Consider the following 15767-nt stretch of genomic DNA (forward strand, 5'->3'; position numbering starts at 1 on the left):
TTTTAGCCCCGTGAGCCATTTCAGACTTCGGAACAACAAAACAGTAAGATAACAGTTGCATGCTGTTTTAAGCTGCTAAATGCTGGTAATGTGTGAAAGCAGCCATAGAAAATGCCTATAAAAGGTGTGATATTATGAATCTCAGGCATCCCATCAGCAGGCTGCACTAGTCAGACCTTCACTTTACGGTTAGAAATTAAATTTTATCACTGAAATTTGTTTGTCTAAAGTTGTTTGTAATGTAAGCTAACATGTGTATAGTAATTGACCATGAGCCCAATGACTTTCTATGTGTTAGAGGAAAAGGGTGAAGCTTCAGGCTCTGGAGTCACATGGCCTGGTTTGATTTCTCTCACTTATTATGTACCCTTGGTAAAGTTACTTGACTTCTCTGAGCCATAGTTTTCTCATCCATCAAATAGGGAGGTAATAATAGTACCAACTTCTTGGAATTACTGTGGGGATTAAGGGAGATGATGTGTGCATGGAATTTAGCTTGAGGCTTGGCACACTGCAAGAGTCCTGAAAGCCTGCCAGGGCAAGGCTTGTTCCCTGTCATGTTTAGAGATGACAGGGTCCAAGCTCACTTAAGTTCAGGCATGTCATAAGCAATGTAATTGGCTCAGGCTCTAGTTCTCTGCTCTCTTCCTTATGACATGAAATGCTGCCATTCATTGGTAAAGCTATTTAACACAATCTCTTCACTAGCTAGTGAAATAAAAGAAAAAAAAATTCACTGAAAAAGAAAAGAAGAAAAGATATATGCCAGCACTAAAAGCATATTTTTTTAAATTTAAATTTTAATGTTTTTAGTTGAGATGGAGTCTTGTTCTGTTGTTAGGCTGGAGTGCAGTGGTGTGATCTCGGCTCACCACAGCCTCCGACTCCCTGGTTCAAGAGGGTTTCCTGCCTCAGCCTCCAGAGTAGCTGGGATTACAGGCACGTGCCACCACACCCAGCTAATTTTTGTATTTTTAGCAGAGACGGGGTTTCACCATGTTGACCAGGATGGTGATCTGCCTGCTTCGGCCTCCCAAAGTGCTGGGATTACAGGCGTGAGCCACTGCACCTGGCCAGCATCCCATTTTTTTAAAAGGTCACTCCTGTCCTGAAATACATGAATTTGCAATGTACTCCTGGAACAATTGTCAATTAATATAGTTTAGAAATCTTGGTAAGTATACACCGGCCAAGGCATGTCCTGAGTCTAATGAGGTCTAGAGAGAGTGTTTCTCACTACACAGTTATCTGACCATTCACCCACCTTTCTTAGGAGCTGCAGGGGACAGTGGAGGGCTGGCTCTTACCTCATCTGAGAAATCTGGATTCTGAGAGTGGTGCAGAACTGCTGTGTAGGCGGCTGAGGTGAAGATGGTCCCTCCAGGTTTTCCATAAATACACTGTTTAAAAAGTTATGAGTTGAACAATTGTAAGTGTCTGAAATTATCCCTGGGTGAAAAAAAGGCCACAACTTTTCAGTACCAACCCTGGGACAATGGCAAACTTTGTGATAACTTGCCAGGCTAAGCTGGCATCTAATTAACTTTTAACTTCTTTGGCCTACTACCCTGCATTTATTATACAGTGAAAGCTGCTGAAGATAATTTGATGGCTTTCATTCATCATATAGATAATACACCAGGGCCAAATACCTGTGAGACAGGAATAATACAGGGTGGCCATAGGAGAACAGACAATTCCAGGCAGAGGTTTCACATGACTAGCAAAAAGGATACTGTTGAAATAGCTCCATAAGTCAGTGGCCAATAAGACCCTAAAAAATAAGATGTGGGCCAAGCTGGCTAAGACCAACTGTACCCAGCATGGTGCTGGATTTGACCTAGGTTTCTCCCAGGACCTCATTATATGCCCATTAACATACTAAATTACACTTCCACCAGCACCTGGGCAGTTCTGCAAACACCCATATTTGCTATAAATATAGGTGGCACCACAATTCTGATACATCGTCACCTTTCTTTAGACATCTTCATGAATGTAAAGAAACCCATAAAGATAGAAGCCCTAAACCTTCTTGCAGACGAATGTCTCTCTTGAGTACACCCACACTCTTCTTTCCTGAGTGTGTACTTTTTGCTTCACAGTAAATCTCTGTACTTTGACTATTTTCTGAGTCATCCTTGAAATCCTTCTTGTGACAGTGTCAAGAGCCTGTTCACCGGCTGGGGTTGGGGTCCTAAATACACTGTTTAAAAAGTTATGAATTGAACAATTATGAGTGTCTGAAATCATCCCTGAGTGAAAAAAAGGCCATAACTCTTCAGTTACCAACCCCAGGACAATAGCAATGATTCAGACAATGACCCGAGACAATGGTCAGTGTTTGAGGACCTCCCCTAGCCCATGAGTATCACCTGGACCAATCTGACTCTCGATTTACATGGGATAAGGTCAAACTTGTTTAAGACTGATTCCTATAGAATGGCTTCCTGAACAGGCCCTGATATGGTTAGGCTTTGTGTCCCCACCCAAATCTCATCTTGAATTATAATCCCCACATGCTGAGGGAAGGAAGTGATTGGATCCTGGGGGCAGTTTCCCCTATGCTGTTCTCATGACAGTCAATGAATTCTCAAGAGATCTGATGGTTTTATAAATGGCAGTTTTTCCTGCTCTCACACAGGTGCTCTCTCTCTCTCTCGCCTACCACCATGTAAGACGTGCCTGTTCCCCTTCCACCATGACTGTAAGTTTTCTGAGGCCTCCCCAGCCATGCAGAACTATGAGTCAATTAAATCTCTTTTCTTTATAAATTACCCAGTGCAGTGTGAGAACAGAGTAATACAGGCCCCATGGAACCAGCTCTGATCTAGAGTTAAGGTCTTATGCAACCACAAGAGTTGGTTGGACCCCAGCCCCTGACACGCCAGCTTCTGGGATAGGGCTGGTTTCCGTTTCCACCACAGTAAGTTACTATTCTATCCAGCCCCGAATCAGGCCCGGGGGCTGTGATATGGCACTTCCTTATAACTTATAAGCCCCCTTTGTCCAAAACTCAAGACCCCTCTTGTGGAGTCTGACATTTGATTTTGCTGTATCTCTGTGTGGTATTTTAGAATGCAGTGAAGCCGGGGACCCACCTGTGATTGTTCTTCTTTTCTACAATTTTCCATGTAAAAACATTGCTTTACAGGCCAGATGTGCTTGCCATCTGATCATTGCCTCTGTTTGCTTAACAATTATATTTCACTTGAATTTTTCTCTCCTGATGCTAACGCTGTTTTCGAGTTTGGTGCCAGTGGATGCTGACAGTGGCTCAAGAGTTTTTTTTTTTTAAAGACTCTCTTTACTGTGCCTGATTAATTCAATCACTCAAATTGATTATTGTTCTTCTGAATAATGCTACAAATTAGAGGACTCAATTTGTACCAGACAGAGTGCTTTAAGAGACTACCACAGAGAATGGTGGGGGTTAGTTAGAAATTAGTTTTGTCCTCTACTACCTCATTCTTTGATTTGCCGAAGCTGGTAAGATCGGCAGCAGGCCCACTACAAATAATTTCCCCCTCAGTTTTAATGGGTTACTTTATGTTGTTTGAAATCCCTAAAATAAAAACTGCATATTATATATCAAATGTGAACTCTAAAAAATGCCATCCAGTTGCAGCTTTGTAGAGTGAAAACAGCACAGTGCCTGCAAACCTCACAGTTTTATGGAGCATACTAAATCACGCGATCAGCAACCGGGACTGACTTCCCAGAGCCATTTTTCCAGTTCCTCAGGCACTTGGCCACGTGCACCTTCCATAACTGTGGGCATCCCACGGGCCCCTGCGTTAGACGTTGGGCCAGTATGCAGCAGTGCTGCTGCGCAGACCACACGAGGGCCGGCTGGGTGTTCTGTTTTAAATCAAGCACGCTGAACCGAGAGGCAGGCTAATCTTTGAAAAAGGCAATGTCTTCCACGGGGGAGTCTCGGCATTTACCTTGGAGATTGTTGATTTTTAGATGGGAGAAGCAGAGAGTCAATATTTGGGAACAAAAGGTACAAGAATACTGTGTGTACATTAGAGGGCCAGAAGTTCATGATAAGCAGCTCGTAATGAAAGACTTCGTCATCATCAGATGTTGGATGTATGGTTATTCATTTAAAAAATGTGTCCTTTTTTCCCAAGTCATGAAAAGCTAAAAGAGCTATGAGACTGGGATTTCTAACAGATCTAGTTAATGATGACTGTTAAATCAGGTACGTTTCAGATCTAAAACAAATGTATTAAATTACTGCTCTTTCAACCACACTCACATAAAAAGCCCCACAATGGTGGAAAGAATCCCTGCACCTGCCTTCCCCCTTGATGCTGGGTGCCTTTGCTGACTTGGCTCACCTTCAGGGGCATGGCACTTTCTTCATCGGAATTTTTGAATTCAATGCACACAGTTATATTTCGTGCCTGAAATTATGGAGAGAAAAAATGAAATTGTAATTTCCTATCAAATAACATAAAAAAATCCAAGTGCCTAAAATAAGTAGCTTCTAATTAAATCCGAAAAATGTAAAATATCCAACATTTTCTTGTGACATTATCCGTGATGTTCTGAAATAACAGAAGGATCTGGAGAGTGTACTTAAAAGGGAAGTAAAAGCTCATATTGAAAGGGGGGCAGGCATGCTATTTTTAGAGTATCTTAAGAAACTAAAAAAAAATGGTCTAGAACAAAATTATTTAAGACTGATTTAGAAAAGATTATTAATATGCTACAAAACTGCATCCTTAAACACTTCTAAGATAAAACTCATCTCTGCCTCTTACTAAACATTTTCTCCAAAAGGTTTTCTATGAGAAAGTGCTGCCCTATAGTAATTTGTATTTGCACATTCAGGAACTATCGTATATGGTCTAAATATGGTGAAAAGAAAAGATGATATCTCAGAAACTTATATCATACCTTGTTGAAGCATTTCTGACTATCATACTTGAGGTGTCTGGGGTAAACATAAATTTGATTTTTATATACTCTATAAGGCCGACAATACTTTGTTGAGTCGTAAACAAATTCTTCCACCTCCACTGTGGGTTCTGTTTGAGCCATCATGTTGAAAGGCTTGACAGGGATAAAGGACGATGTTACACAATCTTAAAAAATCAGAAAATAAGAGTTTGTCATTTAATATGGTTCTTTTAAAGTGAACAATACTTAACATATTTTAAAATGAACCCACTCAAGATAGAAACTCCTGGCTTGTACACCAATGGATATTAACTTACGCTACCAGGAAAAATTTGTAGGAGGTGGGCATGGCAGATTAACAAGCTACATATTTAATATTAAAACTGATGTCTCAGAAAAAGCAGTAAATCTTTTAGACAGATTTATAACTATTTTCTTTTTGTATTAAGCTTCCCATAAAAACAAATTTTAACTAATGAACCGCTGAACATAATAACCATATATTATAATAATCCACCAATCTTTGCTATAACACTATAAAAATAATACATATTCTGATATATGGCTGAACAAAGCTTTGTCCATTAGATATATTACTGATAGTAACAGTTAGATTAATAGCAATATCTCTCTACAGAATGGATTTCACAGCACGGGCCTGAAGCCCCTCTCTTCATCAGTAGATACAGTTTATTTATTTTTCTGTTCAGTTTGTATCACCTTTTAAAACCTACTCTTGGAGGAATAGCTTAAGAAATAATGATTAGGAATTTATAAATCAAAACTTCTGTCACCAAACAGTTTGAAGGCTGAAGTTGTGGTACTGAAAGACCAAGGTCTTCTACCTCCCTTTACTCCACCTGGAATCTGACTGTGTTCTAAAAAGCAAAATGATTAGCTATGAATGCTTGAGAATCAGATTATGGTTTTCTTTTTTCAAAAACCAATTATGATATTTTTATTATGTGTTCAGATTTCTCTAAGATTCTACCCTTCTTCCAAAGAGAATATTGAGTGCCTCATTTGTCATGTTTCATTTCCATAGGTAATAAAAACAATGATCCCCAAATCAGGTAGAGGAAATGGCTTAGTTTACCCTCTGCTTTTTCACATCAATCAATATAAAAATGATTTCGAGCCATGGCTTAAGTTAGAATGCTCATTACATTTCATATTAAAATTATTTGTAGAAAGTTACAAGGATGGAAAACTTAATACCGCAATGGTAATCCAAATATCCCATGTCAATAGTCCTTTCCCTGTTTAGAGTTCATTATAGGAGGCCTTTATTCTTTTTTTTTTTTTTTTTGCATTGCTGAGAAAGTCACTAAAAGGTAGAATCAGAAATAACAAAAGAAACCAATTTTACCACTTAAAAATTAAATTCTGAAACTCTTATAAAGTTAATAAAAGTGCCTTCTAAAATTCAGTTTTTTTTACTGACAATACTTTTGACCATATTCTAAAAAAAATTATGTTCTCTGTATAATAACAGAGTCTGACAATATTTGAGTTATAATCATTGCATGGCCACTTGAGTGCTTACACATAGTGTTCAGAGTAACCCTCTGGCAGCACAGTATGGCAGAACTAGCCTCTATTTTGAGTGAGAGGAACTCACTCAATGGAAGCATGTTCTCCCGTTATGGATTATTGGTTTGTTAATCTATCTAAATCTGACTTTCCTTCTTTGAAACCCTCCAGGGTTTTGAGGATTAAAAGACGTAATTTAATACCTTGTTGGGTACATGGTGCATACCAGGTAAGTGTTAGGTTACCCTGATTATAGTTCTTGCTCTACAAAACTCATCATCTGTCTTAGTGAAGCAAAAAGAAGCTCCACATTTCTGTAGCATCATGAATTCCACATATTTAAACTTTTGGGGGGAAAAAACCCCAAAACCTTGTAACCAACCAACTAGCCAACCAACCACCAACCAAAAAAACCCACTAACTATTCAATATTCAAAACTCGGCAACCAAACCATGACATCATCATCATACTTGGATGCTCCAAGGGAACGTTGTCAACAGCAATATCCAGGCTTCCAGGAATGGTCTGCATTTTGCTTATTCTGTCGGCCCTGGAAGAGTCCATGAGCAAGGAAACACACACACACACACACACACACACACACACACACACACACAGAGAGTATTATTCCAATTTTCAAGAAAAAGCAGTCATCTATAATTCTGAGTTTTGTTAAGGGTAAACAGCAGATTCCCAAATAATCTTGTGAATGATTTATTTAGCTGGTTTAATTTTGCAAACTAAAATACATGTGATACTGCAAATAAAAATACAAATCAGGGAGGGGTCAAGTGACAGATTTTCTGAAAAAGATTTTAAATGTATTTCCTTCTACTTCAGATAACACAAAAATGATCAAAAAAGTATGAGAGTAAATTATGGAGTTTTTATTAACAAAAGCTAACAGTATTTAAAGTGGCTTAAGTAATGCACTCTCATAATGAATTTTAAGAAGTTTTGAGAGCAAGCTTGGTCTTTGCTACAATTGCCAAGTGGACGGTCCATATTCTTCCTCTTCACCAACAAACAAGGAGGAGGGGGACCCTTCCCTGAGCCCTGTTTCTTCTGCTCTCTCACCCCTATAGTGTATGCGGACACCCCTTCCCCACCTGTCTCCCACTCACATGCACTCCCTGGCTCAAGTCCTCCCATTTCCCTCCTACTCTCTCTCTATTAAAACCTCTCGCCAGTCTTCCTTTAGAGTAGTGTGAAAGCTGCTGGTAACAGTTGCAAGTCTCAGGAAATCTACTTTGAAAGGTGGAATAATTACAGTGATGGGTCAGAGTCAGCTCTTCTCAGCTTGTGAGAGCTGAATGTTCAATTTTTAGGAATTTTGCTTGACAGCAAAACACGGCCATTAATATAAATTAAGTTAAATAAACTTATGAAAGAAATTATATTAAACACAAAGGTAGTAAGTACTCAAAATTCACCACTTTCTGATTATTTCACTACATGGTAAGATTATCTGTACATCTCTAACTATATGGTGGAAATGCTGTATTAGGGTGCACATCTCTTGCTAACTCTATGTTCAGTGAAGCCCCATTGGTAGGTTGGAATCAGCAATAGTAGATAGACACCGGCCATCAGCACAAGTCCGTTGTTCCCTTAAAGAGTTGGTTGTGAAACATTTGTCAGCACACCACTGAGAATAAAGGCCATAAAGTGTGAGGCTGACATGAAATAATTTAATGTCAGCACTGCGTTGTGTATTCTAGGGTGCCCTCTTAATTTACACGGTAATAATTTTCCTTGCTATTCACTGATAACATGGGTTTTGTAAGAGTTTGTTTTTTTCTATTTATAACAGATCACCCCAGAACCTTCTACCTATTCTCTTCTGCTCAGCATTATAGCCTTTCACGCTTCAGTATACTGGCAAAAAGGTAAAGAGGAAAGGCTGGGCCTTAGGAAGGCTATGGTATGGGTTTTGGCCAGGATGTTTGATTACTTTAAAGGGGAGGAAGCTCTCTCCATGTAAGAAGTGGTCCTTTTTTTTTTTTGAGACAGGGTCTTACTCTGTCACCCAGGCTGGAATGCAGTAGTGCAGTCGTGGCTCACTGCAGCCTCAACCTTCCAGTCTCAAGGGATCTTCCCACTTCAGCCTCCAGAGTATTTAGGACGACAGGCACATGATACCGCACCCAGATAATTTTTAAAAGTTTTATTAGAGATGATGTTGCTACTGTGTTGCCAAGGCTGGTCTGGAACTTCTGGGTTCAAGCCATCCTCCTGTCTTAGCCTCCCAAAGTGTTGGAATTACAGGTGTGAGCCACTGCATCTGGCAGGAATGGTCTTATAGCATCAAAAATAAGTCAGACAGGTTCCAGACTCCTTCAAGATGTTACTTCCCATTTTTATTTTGCTTTCTAAGATTTATATAATTTTCAGAACAACATCATCAACAAAACATTGGCAAAACTTCTTGTCACATAGAGTATGTCCTCTCCAGAAGCTGCGGAAAGTATTAACTGTTCTTGCTTCATAATATTATATTATTTTCATTTTGCATAAATGAATTAAAGGATTGGAGATTGTTGATTCTTAGATGGGAGAGGCAGAGAGTCAATATTTGGGAACAAAAAGTACAAGAATACTGTGTGTATATTAGAGGGTCAGAAGTTCATGATAAGTAGCTTGTAATGAGCGACCTCGTCATCATCAGATGTTGGATGTATGGTTATTCATTTAAAAAATGTTGTGGCATCTATATGTTTTCTGTTTTGGCAATAATTTCCACTGTCTTTTCTAAAAGTATTTGAATGACAGAGCTGTTATGAGTGATTATATTTACAGCAAAATAACTGTAAAACATTGTCCTAAAATTGTTTAATACTCCCCCTACTGAGAGATGTCTATGCTTCCTTCCTTTGAATCTAAGTACTGTGTCTGGGCTCTGTGACAGCTTGATAGGTGACTTTGGCAGACATGGCACTGTAACAGCTTCTGGGCCCCAAACTGAAATCAACAGTGGTCATTTCCTGCCCTTGAGACACTTACTTTTAAAACGCAGCCACCACGCCTAAGGAAGTCAAAGAATTTCATGAAGAGGACCCCACAGAGAACTGAGATATCTAGCTCATAGTCCCCGCTGAGTTTCCAGCCAACAGCCAGCACTGATTGGCTGAAAACCAAACAAGCCATCTTGAAAGTGGATCCTCTGACCCCAGCTGATCTCTCTCAGCCCATGCCATGTGTGGAAGAGATAAGCTCTCCTCACTCAGATGTGCTCAAATTGTGGACTCTGGAGTATAACTACTGTCGCAGTGTTGTTATTTTAAACCATTAAGTTTTGAGGTGGTTTGTTATACAGCAATAAATAACTTATACAGTTTAACATTTCACAGTCCTTCCATACAATTCTAGCAGTTTTTGCCTTTGTGGCACTATTTGGGCATATGTGAAGTCACCTGAAAAATGTCTGCTTTCTGGAGGTTTGGGCATTCGGGAATCAGATCCTCAGGTATTTATGAAGCGATAACAAATCAACATGGCTGATTTTTGTTAATTTCAAGAGTATTAAAAAAACATACCTTCTATAATCTGATACTAGTTTAATCAGGTCCTCGGTTGAAATCTTGCTACTTTCTTGTCTAAACAATGGTGAAAATCTTGAGTCTCTGTCCACATTTCCCTGGTTGTCCTTAAATACTGATCTGAAAGAAAATATTTATTCAGGTTGGTATTTGGATATTGCTTATAAAGTTGTGTTTTTAAGGTGACTATATTAATTAAACTTCTCATTTTATAACCAGAGAAGCTCTAAGAACTTACAAAATAAAAAGACAGAAAACTTCTTATACAAATGTTTCATTTATACACTTTATTTTTGTTATCTTTAATTTTTTATTTTTAACTCTGTATCCAAAGTGATAACATTCCACATTACAACTGTATTTTTTATGATGTCTCACATTTAATAACTTGTGTCAAAACCTTGGAGTATTAGGGAAGTGGAAAAGAATAGGAACACAAGTTATTCTTTTAAATTATTTCTTCAAGACACCTTAAACCTGGGCAGGACAGAGTCACTTCAATTTGAGTGGCATTACTAGGATTTACAAGTGGTGGAACAGGGATAAGGTTGTATATGTGAGTGTGGAAGGCCATACTCTTGACACATTTTCATGGAGCTAAATGTACCCATGTCCTAACTTTTAGGACAGAGACAAAGATAATATGGAAGGCACCTGAGTCAGACTTTTGTTTTAAAGAAAGAGAACACCATGAATCCTAGCCACTTATTTCCTTCCTTGGTCTATTTCATTGGAACCAAGGAAAGTTAGGCTTAGTTGAAACACATAAATAGCTTTTGTCCAAATAATATAGCAACATCAGACAATACTTGCTTCACATACGTACCATGCTTAGATGTCAGTTTTACATGAAGTTCCTCATATCTCATCAATGTGTGGTCCAAAAAAAATTAGACCCATATATTTTCTTCAATGTTAGAGAAATAAATATTGAATTCTTACTTCAGTGTTAGAGAAATACTGAATTCTTACTTCTTCTAATGTAGGGCCTTAACTAGAATGTTTCATCACTCTTTAAGTTAACCGAAGAATTCAATGCACAGGCTGAGATGACCATTTAAACAGATATCAGATTATACAACTTTAGTGTTAAATAGAACACTAAAAGAAAATAGGCTAAGATTTTATCAGAATGATATTTTTAGACTCCTTCAACTTGTCTCCTCATTTTTTCTCTGTTAAGTAGTGAATGAGGGAAGGTAAAAAGGCAAATAACATTGGGGAGAAAGAATAAAAATATTACATGAACATTATTTTTATTTAAATATTATAAAGGGCGTTTGTTTCAGTGCATCACATGTTGAAACTAATATGACACAATTCCCAATATGAGAGGAAGCTAAACTGAGCTTGAGCAATAACTTTTTAATTAATTAGTGACTTCCATTTATTGATAGATGTTAATTGTGGAACTCAATTTGCTCTTATCCACAACTCTGTCATGGAAATTGCTCACTTACACTGGACACTTTTCATAAAAAGAATGAAGAGTACAGCACCATGGGAGAAGTTTTGCTCACAGTGCCATACAACCTGCGGCTGCTCAAGAAATATATAACTGGTAGCTGGGCACGGTGACCGCCTGTAATCCCAGCACTTTAGGAGGCCAAGATGGGGGAATCACGAGGTCAGGAGATTGAGACCAGCCTGGATAACATGGTGAAACCCCATCTCTACTAAAAAACATAAAAACTAGCTGGGCGTGGTGACGTGCACCTGTAATCCCAACTAGTTAGGAGGCTGAGGCAGGAGAATCCTTGAAGCTGGGGGGTGAAGGTTGCAGTGAGCCGCGATTGTGCCACTGCACTTCAGCCTGGCGACACAGTGAGACTCCGTCTCAAAAGAAAAAGTAGGCCGGGCGCAGTGGCTCAAGCCTGTAATCCCAGCACTTTGGGAGGCCGAGGTGGGCGGATCACGAGGTCAGGAGATCGAGGCCATCCTGGCGAACACGGTGAAACCCCGTCTCTACTAAAAAAAAATACAAAAATTTAGCCGGGCATGGTGATGGGCGCCTGTAGTCCCAGCTACTCCGGAGGCTGAGGCAGGAGAATGGCATGAACCCGGGAGGCGGAGCTTGCAGTGAGCCGAGATCGCGCCACTGCACTCCAGCCTGGGCGACAGAGAGAGACTCCGTCTCAAAAAAAAAAAAAAGAAAAGAAAAGAAAAAGTATATATATGTGTATATATGTATATATGTGTATGTATATATGTATGTATATGTGTGTATATGTATATATGCATGTGTGTGTATATATACATATATATGTATATGGCAGGAGATAAAAGAACTGATTCATTTACACAGATGGTTTTGTGATGGCTGGAACACCTAGTTCCAACTGCTACAGTTGATAAGTGGTCAGTATATTGTGAGGGTGTCAGCACCATGATATTTGGGGTATGATTGTAGGAATCATGAAATATGGCCCAGCCATTCCAAAACCACTCGTGTAAGTTTTTTTGTTTTCTTGCCCAAAGGAAAAGAACCTTAGATGTCCCTGATAGATTCATTCACAAACAGCATGAATAACCATGATGTGCAGAATGAAGTAGACATATGTTTTGTGTGTGTGTGTGTGTCTATGGAAGAAAACACATAAAAGTGGTTTTCAGATAGCTGAAGATGATTTTGAAAAATAAATTATTTAATAATTAGAGCTCTACAAAGACAGACAGAAGGAAGCACTGTGGGGTGCACTTGGGTTTTTGTCACTGGAAGGAGTCAAACAGAAGTTGGACGACCATTTGTTGAAGACGTTGTCAGTATGGGAATCTTAAATGACAGTTGTACTGTGCACCTTCCATAATTGTAGAGATATGAGAATGAAATGTTTATTTTAATTTTGCTTAATTAAAAAAAAAGTCAGTGTTGAGTGCTGGTCCATTTAGAATATCAAATGAGGTAGTCAAGGAAATCACAAAAGAGTCCTTGCAAGGATGCTGGCACATAGGATTCTGGGGATGATATGCACGGAAAGAGATCCATTCACAACCTGACACATTCGGAAGGGTCAGTTTTCTCCTGAGTCAATGAGTATAAAATACTTTGTGTAGTCGTCTGTATGTGTTCTCTATTCCTCCCCCAAGGATAACCTTTTCACTGTAAAATGGCACTGCAGCTGGTGCCAAATATAAGAACACCAAATTAATTTCAGAAAAAAACGTTGTTCACAGCGATGAGCATCTGTGCGTACTGCAGTGGGTGGGATGATTAGATGTGGGTAAAAATATGGTCATAATCTAAATTGTCAGTTCTACTTTTTAATGACAGTTGATTGTAAGGGCCAACACGTCTTAGGGCACACTGAAAGCTATACTTCGGAACAAACTGCAATCTAGAAAGCGTAACAGGAAGGAGCAGTAGCCTCAAAATCAGCCGTATCAATTAGGTATTGAAGTATGTCAGGAAGCTGGTAAAAACATGGGCAACAATCAGCCTTCCTCTGATGCTGTCCATACTTATTTGAAGCAGTTTCTACATTGTGAAAGAGGAATTAAAATCTTTGGCTGGATCTTTTGTACTTTTTTGTGGTTAGGTAATCCAAATGGTTTGACATATCTTTAGAATTGTCCTGCTAACTATTTTTCTCAGTTGTGAGAAACTTATGTGGAAGTAAATCACATGTGTATATACACGGGTTGGTGCTGTTTCCTAACCTACAACCAGACCACTAATTGGGCATTCATATGGTCTAAGCTTGTGGTTTCACTGGCTTTCCTATCCTAGGAATCATTTCAATAGTCAGTAATACTGTCAGCCTCCCTAGAGACTTCATCTGTCTTTCTTCCAGCTTATTTTACTTATTTTACTTCAAAGCAGGATTGTCCCTTCGCCTGACTTCTCAGGTTCTTTCAATAATGGGTAATTCATTGACTTCTCTCCTTTATATTGTTCTTCACTGCCCCAAATTTATCAGAAAAGGGGACTTGGTGACATAACTATGATCTCTGTAAGTGACTTCTAGTAATAATAATATTAGAAAAAAATGACTTCTAAAAATAACAGTTTTTTATAGGGTACATATCTGTGCTCCTTAATCCTTATACCAGTAAATTAGATATTCTTATTTTCCTCTTTTGTAGATTAAAAAAAATAGGTAAAGTCAGGTTATAAGGAACTTGCCCAAGCTCACTTGGCTAATAAAGGATAGAGTGGGTTTTTTTTCTTTTTTCTTTTTTTAGAAACAGGGTCTCACTCTGTTGCCCAGGTTGGAGTGCACTACTACCATAGTTCACTGCAACTTCCAGCTTCTGGGCTCATGTGATACTGCTATCTCAACCTCCTGAGTGGCTAGGACTACAGGTGTACGCTACCACTCTTGGTTAATTTTTTAAAAGTTTCTTAGAGATTGGGTCTCATTATGCTGCCCAGGCTGATCTAGAACTCCTGGCCTTAAGCGAACCTCCAGGAGACCTTGGCCTCCTAAAGTGTTGGGATTATAGGCATGGCCCACCATGCCTGGCCAGAGTTAGGATTTTGAGCTCAGTTCTGTCTGGCCCTAAAACGCCTGCTTCTAAAGTCTCAGAGCAATGTTGGATCCTTAAAGTGAAAAATGTGTGCACTATTGTACTTTTGTTATACTGGAATATTTCACAACAGACATCTTGCCTCTACTTGCCCCAGTAGGTTTTCTGGAGGGAACTGAGAATGCTTAAGAATACCAAAAATGTTTAATCAGTGAATTATAATTAGTTAGCCTTTCTCTTAAAGCTTATGAGAAATAAAAACAAATTCATTACGAAGGGTTTTGTAGCTCTAAATACCATCTTTTTTCATGCAGAATGTCCTGGCATTAGTTGTTCCTATAGAAAGAGATAGAAAAGGGAGGATAAAGTACTATCCATGAGCTATTTTATGCCAAATGCTTCTGCACTTGAGATTGCACATACTGTTCATAAGGCAGGTATTGTCAGCTTCAATTTATAGCTGGGAACCTTGAGACTTGGAGAAGAAACTTGTTCCAAGTCACAGTAAGTAGTGGCCTGATCTGCAATGTTTATCAGACTCCCAGGCCTAGACTCTCCCTCCCTTGCTATGGCACTGCCTTAGGGCAAACTAATTCCTGGAGACTGCATGAATCTATCTTGGTTTACTGCTGCCCAAACTTCCACATTTCTCCTTCCTACACCTACTCATCTCCAACTTCAAATAACAACCTCAAAATTATGACAGATATTGGTGAGTTTACTCTGAATATACATCACTGGGAACTGTGAGACTTAAAAATGGCATAATTAATAGGTTCTCTCGTCCTTCTGGATGTTAAAGTTGGATACATTGAGATAATGTTACCAAAGTTCAAATGAATATTTGATGGGCTGTATTATTTGCCACCACACCTGGCTAATTTTTGTATTTTTAGAGAGACGGGGTTTCACCATGTTGGCCAGGCTGGTCTCGAACTCCTGACCTCGGGATCTGCCTGTCTCGGCCTCCCAAAGTGCTGGGATTACAGGTGTGAGCTACCATGCCCGGCCGGTAGCTCTAATCTTTCTTAGTTCATTCAATGTGTACATTGCTGACCTTTTAGCCTTATGAGTCTATGCCAGGCTCTTCCTCACTTAAGAAATTCTTATACTAATAAAGATGTAAAGAGATTGAGGAGGACAATAATAATTGATGATATTAAACAGTTCTGAAAAGCAATTATGGTTCTTCATGAAGAGGTTATGCATCCAAGTGAATGATGTGTCCATCTATGTCCACAGAACTCAGCCTTTCTTTCAGAGAGGCAACTGGTACTGATACATTTGGCTAGGCTAAACAGTATCAAAATCAAAAT

At 39.0% G+C, this 15767-nt stretch overlaps 1 protein-coding gene across 9 annotated transcripts in view; it reads right to left on the reverse strand.

Moving 5' to 3' along the window:
* Positions 1-15767, reverse strand: part of LOC105481342 (dedicator of cytokinesis 10) — a 281662-nt gene that overhangs the window by 83705 nt on the left and 182190 nt on the right. For all 9 annotated transcript variants that reach the window (XM_071073452.1, XM_071073450.1, XM_071073451.1 and 6 more), the window contains exons 15-19: positions 9982-10104; positions 6916-6995; positions 4909-5096; positions 4347-4412; positions 1308-1400 (exon numbers count right to left, since the gene is read on the reverse strand). In XM_071073452.1, the coding sequence (XP_070929553.1) occupies positions 1308-1400; positions 4347-4412; positions 4909-5096; positions 6916-6995; positions 9982-10104 (550 nt within the window). The remainder of the gene's footprint in view (positions 1-1307; positions 1401-4346; positions 4413-4908; positions 5097-6915; positions 6996-9981; positions 10105-15767) is intronic.

This window comes from Macaca nemestrina, chromosome 11 (assembly GCF_043159975.1).
Source record: "Macaca nemestrina isolate mMacNem1 chromosome 11, mMacNem.hap1, whole genome shotgun sequence".
Taxonomy (NCBI): Eukaryota; Metazoa; Chordata; class Mammalia; order Primates; family Cercopithecidae; genus Macaca; species Macaca nemestrina.